Source organism: Pecten maximus, unplaced genomic scaffold (assembly GCF_902652985.1).
Source record: "Pecten maximus unplaced genomic scaffold, xPecMax1.1, whole genome shotgun sequence".
NCBI lineage: Eukaryota > Metazoa > Mollusca > Bivalvia > Pectinida > Pectinidae > Pecten > Pecten maximus.
The window spans coordinates 11,942-19,531 of record NW_022982279.1 but is presented as its reverse complement, the minus strand read 5'-3'; the positions used below and the strand labels follow the sequence as shown (position 1 = coordinate 19,531).

Genomic DNA, 7,590 nt, shown 5'->3' with positions numbered 1-7,590 from the left:
TTATTTTTCAAAATATTGAGGATTAATGAAAATTGTTTTACTATGATAAACATTACCTTTACATTTTTGACTACGTTGAGTATTTGTCTGAATAGCTATTCAGTATAGTATGATATTGTGAAGATATTTTTTTTGAAACTATATATAGGTTTAATATAAATTATCAAAAATATCAACTTCAATTTTTGTGTCAGATGAATGATTGAAAATTAATTAAATAAGCATTTATCTTTGATTATTTGTCTTTTATTCATTTGTTTAAGTGTTTAAATATAATAAATCAGGAGACATATAGTGTACTATAAACAGACTTTGATTTGTTTCTTCGTTTATCAGGGACATAACTCATTGAACCTCTATATAAAGGACACCTCTCTATAAAGGACACTTTTGTCTTGTCCCTTAGGTGTCCTTTATAGACAGGTTCGACTGTATATGCAGCAGCAAAAATAAGTCAAAATGGCGTAGTCGCTTGCACCGAGGTCGTGTCGAGCCGTCCAGAAGCGCTTACATGGGAATGGTGCGGGGGCGCCCAAAAGTGCTTAAATGTGACAAGGGAGCAAAGGCGTCCTGAGACGCTTACATGTGGCAAAGGGTTAACACATAATTCCAGAAGGCACAGTTGCTTGGAACATGTTTTAAAGTAGTTGTTTTGTTCTACTGCATTCCATTGTCGTTCTACTGTGCTTTCTGTCCAGAACAGTGGATCCCTACCCTAAGAATACTCCTTTGCCTGCTTGACTTACTGTAAAAATATGATAAAAGCATTGCCTGAAACTTACTTCAGTCTGGTTGGGACATCTGTGAAACTGACATAAAACTCCTTTGCAGGGGGTATCTGACCCCAATCTTTTGCATAATTTCGGACGGCACGACAGAGAAATGGATATATTCTGAAAAACAAGATATAATTTTCAATAAAATTTGCAGAATAAAGACTTTTTTGTTGTAATATGATTTCAATAAAATTTAACTACCTCTAATTACTTAATCACTGCAATTTCATGTTTACATTTGTGCACAAGGAGAATATTTTACATACATATTGACAAAACCATTTTAGGTAATAATGTAGAGTTCTTTTCATAAATTTATCATATATACGTAATCAAAATTATATGAAAATTATGATCATTTCATCAAAACTGAATTTTTATGATTACATTACAGAGGATATTACAGTTAATGGATCGAGTTAGCACTGTAGCACTTAACACTTGGATGTTTACAGCACATTATATCAAATGAAAGCATTAGTCTTAGTTTTGAACAACGATCTATATCAAACCTGTAGTATTCCTCCAGAACTGTAGTAGACAGCTGTTGGTTGAACTTTTCGACATCTTCGAAGCTGACTGTGAGTGTGTTTCTTTCTGGTCTAATTAATTCCTGCACTTCCGACAAGTATTTCTGTTCGCCGTCCACTGAAAATCTTTGTAAAAAAATAAATATTATTAAGGTAAAAACACCCATCTATTTGTGACAACCACTGGTGCTTACAGGGGTCAACATCAACTTTTTTCTGCACTTGTCCAAGTAACATTTATATTCACTTGTCCGAATGGAATTATCACTTGTCCCACTTGAACATTTTCAATTAAGTTTAATGATGTTTTTTCAATGATTGTGTGTCATGCATTAAAACGATAACAGTGCAATGACAACTATATTACTGATATTTATTGGTGTTTTGTCCAAGTTACATAATGAAGAAAAAAAAATGCTACTGACTGCCTATTTTCGATTTACAGAAACTAAACTAGACTAAAACATGAACATAATTGTAGAAATGCAATAGTGCATAAATATCTGAAATACTATATTTGCTAAATCTTACAATAAATAGCGAGCCTGATAGTATCAGCATCTGTCGCCACTTAAGTCCTTCATATTCACTTACAATTTCCCTCTACTCTTTTATTCATATTCCCCAATATGCATATTCAATTCAAAGACACCAACGGGGCTGATTGAATATTTTCGAAAAACATGGAAAGTTTAGTTATCATCTGCATAGTGTTCCGAATTTTCGTTTCTTTTTTATCATATGTATAAGGTGAAGTCTTGTGAATGTTGATTTTAGAATATAAATAAACAACATGAAGACAACATTTGTTACTTGTCCCATCGGACAAGTGTTTTGATACATTCACATGTCCGACAACAATTTAGTCTGGTACCGGACAAGCGGACAAGCCTTAATGTCGACCCCTGTGCTTGTATCTGGTTATCAATGCAACCAGAGTTAAAATCCACAATGACATTAATTCAGGTTAAAGACTGACAACTAATGACAGACACAACATGTAAGGCAAACATAGTTAAACCAACAATTCAAATCTGCCTTCACAACTGAACAAGACTGACCCATATAATATATATACCAAACAAAGGACCTTCACCTCATACCATATCATCATGCCAGAGATTCACATCACACAACAAGGAGTAGAAAAACTCCTCAGCAACATAAACCCACACAAAGCAACAGGGCCTGGAAGACGTATACACGGCAAAATACTCATAGAACTACGAGACATAACATCACTTACATCAGGTACCCTGCCAACAGACTGAAAACATGCCAACATAAACCTATTGTACAAAAAAAGCGACAGATACTACCCCACCAACTACAGACTCATTCACATGTAAACTCATGGAACATATGATCACTAGCGCCACAATGACACTCCTGGAGAACAACAATATACTATAATACAACCTTCAACATGACTTTAGATCATCCAGGTCATGTGAAACTCAGCTCGGCACATTTACACACGACCTCACACAACATAACAACAATAACAAACAGACAGACATTATCACCATGGACCTCGCCAAAGCTTTCGACAAAGTCCTACATAAATGCCTGCAGTACAAACGTGCATATTATGGCATAACAGGAAACATGCATGCATGGATCACAGACTTTTACAACGCACCAAAACAGTAGTACATGAAGGTAAAACATCAGACACAATACATCAATAGAAATGAGTCCCTTAGTTGCAATAATGTAGCTCTGGACGGCAATGTAATAGCCTACTGTCACTTCTGAAAATCTTTAATTTGCACATTTCAATAGACTACTCGGAGTTTCCGTATCCGCCATACTTTGCGGAGAACTCTAGATCTTGTGAGGATGCTAATTCAAATATGGTTGACATGCATGACCATGTGGATGAAGCTACTACGATAAAAAAACATTATCAGAGACATTTAACAAGGTTTTTTTTCACTTTTTTGTAAGGGTTATGAAGAAAGTGCATTATTCAATTTCAGAATGTTTGACCTTGTTCACCGAGGTATATAACTCTGAATCTGCTTATCTGTCAAATTATCGCGAGAAATCTTATTAGAATCAATTTATTTTGATTTCCTTATATAAGGAAATTGACCTTACATTTGTATCAAAGATGGTGGTATGTTTAAACTGATATCTCCGTGCGTGTCTTGCTGGTTTTGGATTTTATCATTTATTGTCAAAGAAATGATGTATTTGTGCAGGTTTGTGGATTGAATATTGATAATAGATACGTAGGCCTATACCAGAATCATCAACTTAGGGCATGTTTTTCATCCGAGAACATTATAATAACTAATGTATACTGCCCGATATGAATTACATCGGGGTTTGCTACATTATCGGCAATAGGAGGGACTTCATACCCTGCCGAAGAGCAGTTATAAGCATGGTATGAATATTCGTTCTACGAATGCTCCACACGTTCTAGTTAGCACTGTTTACTAGTGCTGCTGTATCGGTTGGGTTAAATTTGGCCGTTCCGGTATTTCGATTGTAGCAACATGCTTGTTAATTTTAGATTTCGAACTAATACTATCACTTGATAGTAAGGTAGTATATGAAAACCAACTTGATGCTTCAAAATGTAAAAACTTTGCCTGGTACGTACAGCTGGCTCATGGTGGTTGGTGAATGGTGCATCATATTTTTTTTCGAACTAAATAACAAAGTAATCAAACTATATTGCTTACTCTTCCAAAAAATCTTGAAATAGTTTCTGGCATCTTTCGCCGACTTGATCCTTCACTTGGTTAGTCCTGACAGCTTGTTCGGCAACATCCATGGCGAAAAGTACAGCAACGTGTTTACAGTGTACACAATGAGCTCTTTCCCGCCAGATTTGTCACGTGACTGTTCGTTCGGAAGATTTCTAATTCACTATTACGATATGAGGTCGCCCGAACATGTTGGACAATCAGCGGTAAATAGACATCTCCAGTTATAGACGTACGCGGACTACGTGCGCGGAGACGGAGACGTACTAGGTAGTTTCTGGGGGTCGTATCAAAATAAAAAGTAAACAAACACGTGGTGTTCGTCAGAATAGAATATTTCCACATTACATATAAGTCAATTAACACAAAGTATAAAATGAGGTTTTCCTAAATTACATTAGTAAATGTGTATATCCGAGACACACATACGAATAATTATCATGTATGCCTGGATACTACAGTCTTTGGCTATATTATGATACATAATGATTTTCTGAAATAAGAAGTGATAGTGTTTAAAAAAAAAAAAAAAAAAAAAATTGTCCTCCTTTACGTTATATAGGTAACAAATGTCTTTTATATTTTCTATGTATAAGGAGAATTATGTTAATAAAGTTGACAGTATAATAACAGCAAATTGTCACTTAGACCAGAGACATATATAGACTCAGAGCGTGCACGGTAACATAATTGTACTGTAGTGTCTGATCAATCGGTAACTATCACGTGCACTAAACCATATGGATCTACGACAGAACGTTGGTGTCAAGCTTGGGTTTTCTTTTACGAAAACAGTTTTTTTCGTCTGTATGCCATAGCTGCACAGATGTCTACAGTTTGTCGAATTTTATAACGTGGATGGCGCCAAAGTGTCCCTATCGCTCTATACAATTTTACTTCACGTATTACATGTTCAACTGTTACTCTATAGGTACTATGGATTTGATTAAATTTCCGGGATAATTGTTGGTGATGTGCAGGTTGCCGCGCTATTTCCGGTCTGGTGTCATCAAAGAGGTACGGACAAAAAATCATTCCTAAAATTAAAATTATTACAACACAGTACCACATGTTTGGTTAGGTACAAGTATTATATTATAATTTGAGACACTGCAAATAGGTATGAAATGTTTATTGCTTTTGTAGGCATTTCTTTGATTATCAATATTTGTAATATATTAGGAGGTCAGAAATTATGTGTAATCAGTAACAATTTGTTCATCCTGGAGAACTTTCCTGAAATTTTCAGCTAACTTGATAATATAAAAAAATTAAATTATGATGTTTGACCACAGACATATAATGCTACACTGACATTGAACCAAGGACTTTCATTTTCCACACAATTTTTCTCTAAATTTCAGAGATAAAATAACAATATATAAATAAACAGTTTCTGTTTTTCCTAGGGGCTAATGTCCGGGGGGGGGGGGGGGGGGGGGGGGGCTTTTGTCCTACACTCGTCATCAAAGGGTATCGGTTCGGGAAAATCTTGTCACCAAGTAAAGTACATTCATCAGGAAACGGAAGCAGTTCATTAGGGCCAATGTTTGGTAAGGAATTAAATATTTGGGCATCGGTTTGGTGTCCAAGAAAGCCACTATGTACATATCGCAATGTATTAATTTGTATTGTCTATGATGATTATAGTGTGCATGCAATGTTGATGTCTATGGCCACTATAGTAAACTTGTTGTGGTTCATTTTGGGGTCTATAGATATGATGTGATATTAAAATTTGAGATGTTAATAAAATAACTATTTACCATTGAGGGTCACGTAAGGATGAACTTTTGAATTGACCAATCAAATTGCTAATTCCAGAATCTTAGAAGTGAATTTGGTCTGGCGAAATGAATTGCATAGACAATATGAATCAAATTTGTTAAGTCTTTCCAAGTGGCATATGCAGTTATCTGCAAGTGTTTACAAAACAACTTAATATGTGTGACATTGTCAAACACAATTTCGTCTTCTTAGTGAAGAAATGTTCATCCTGACATGACTCGTATGGGATGTTTTTAGATGTCCATACGCCGATACGGAGTAGATAATGAACATCGAATTTTCAATAGGCTGCTAATATGATATTAAACACAAGCAAACAAGCTGCTACTAGTGAAACTTTTTTCTGTACAAATATCACATATTACATTGAAATTCAGAATGCGTTTTAATCCTAACAAATCCCTATTAAGTTGGACGTCGAGGAAAGTGTTCTTCACTTTTGATACGACCCCCGAAATCTGCCTGTCTCCGTGCACATAGTCCGCGTATGTCTATAACTGGAGATGTCTATTACTTGCGGTGTGCTTTTCTGTACTGTATACATATTCATTTTGTATTAAAAATGGTACAAGCGGCCAGAATTAAAATAGTTTATATTTATAAACTTAAAACACGACCTTTCGTTTAGTCAGAGACTTGTATATCAGGGCAGAGACATATATATGTCTCTGGGTTTTACCTACAGCTTATACATGTATCTTCAATGCCGGTACAGGTAGTACTGTGATTAAAAGAAATTGAGTATAGTTTAAGTATTTACCGCAAACATCTAAGATTTATTATGATGAGTACCCTTCATAAATTCACTTAAATCTTTATTATATAAGTCTTATTCAACTTGTCATTTTCATAGTTCTTTCATGGAAAGTAAGAACAGACTATAGCTGAAATTCACTCAGGTGTAAAATTTGACATGTTGGCCAGGTAATACAGGTAAATTTCAGCATGTTGGCTAAGTGAGAATGAACCATCTAAAGCTCTCTGGCTGCAGTTCAAAGGAACCTTGCAACTGACCTGTGATAAAATTCAAAACTAATTATCTGGCTGTGATCGGGTGACATGTTGACGAACGGTGATGAGTACACAAGCAAATTCACACATGTTCCTAATAATTTGATAGTTGTATAATTGTCTGTTGCCAATTTCAGGAGGTATAAAACGCTATTTTATCAGCAGTATTATCAAGCAGGGACATACATATCTTATATGTCCCTTTTTCAAATAATCATTAAGGAACATAAAATGTCAAACTTTTCAAAAAATCAAAACTAGGAATAATATGCATAGAAAAAAAATATAAGGAGAAAGATATTACGTTCGGTTAATTTATGTACATATCTGTGATAAGACACTAAAAAATCCTCTAAACTTTGTCATAGTAAAAATAGTATCTGTCCGGAAACTGTTTTAACGTCTCAAACTATGACAGTCAAAACTTTGATTTTTTTTGTTTTGTTACACCCGGCGATTTTAGGTAAAATTTATCTGAACAAAAAAGTAGTAATTGATATTATTCACGGTCCGTCACTGTGTCACTGGACGATCTGAGCCTTGATCTAACACTAGGTTCAGTGTTAGGCGCAGGCGCACAGCCAAATCTCGCGACATAAAGCTTCCGCTCCAGATAACAAAAGGGACATGCGTGATGTTGCGAGATTTACCTATCCTTCGAATCTCTGGTATACAGTGCAGACCGTAGGAATGAACACAAAGTCACCATGTGCCGGTGTTTGATTTTCTATTCAAGGGGTAAATCACAGCGACCGATCACCCTAA

The 7,590-nt window shown here is 35.3% G+C and overlaps 1 protein-coding gene across 1 annotated transcript; it reads right to left on the bottom strand.

Annotated features, from left to right (window-relative positions):
- Positions 1–762: 762 nt before the first annotated feature.
- LOC117320439 (zygotic DNA replication licensing factor mcm6-A-like) lies at positions 763–4,130 on the bottom strand. Its single transcript, XM_033875037.1, has 3 exons — positions 4,003–4,130; positions 1,289–1,432; positions 763–893 (listed from the first exon to the last, which is right to left on the bottom strand). The coding sequence occupies exons 1-3, from the start codon at positions 4,092–4,094 to the stop codon at positions 779–781; spliced, it is 351 nt and encodes a 116-aa protein (XP_033730928.1). The 5' UTR covers positions 4,095–4,130; the 3' UTR covers positions 763–778.
- Positions 4,131–7,590: the final 3,460 nt, after the last annotated feature.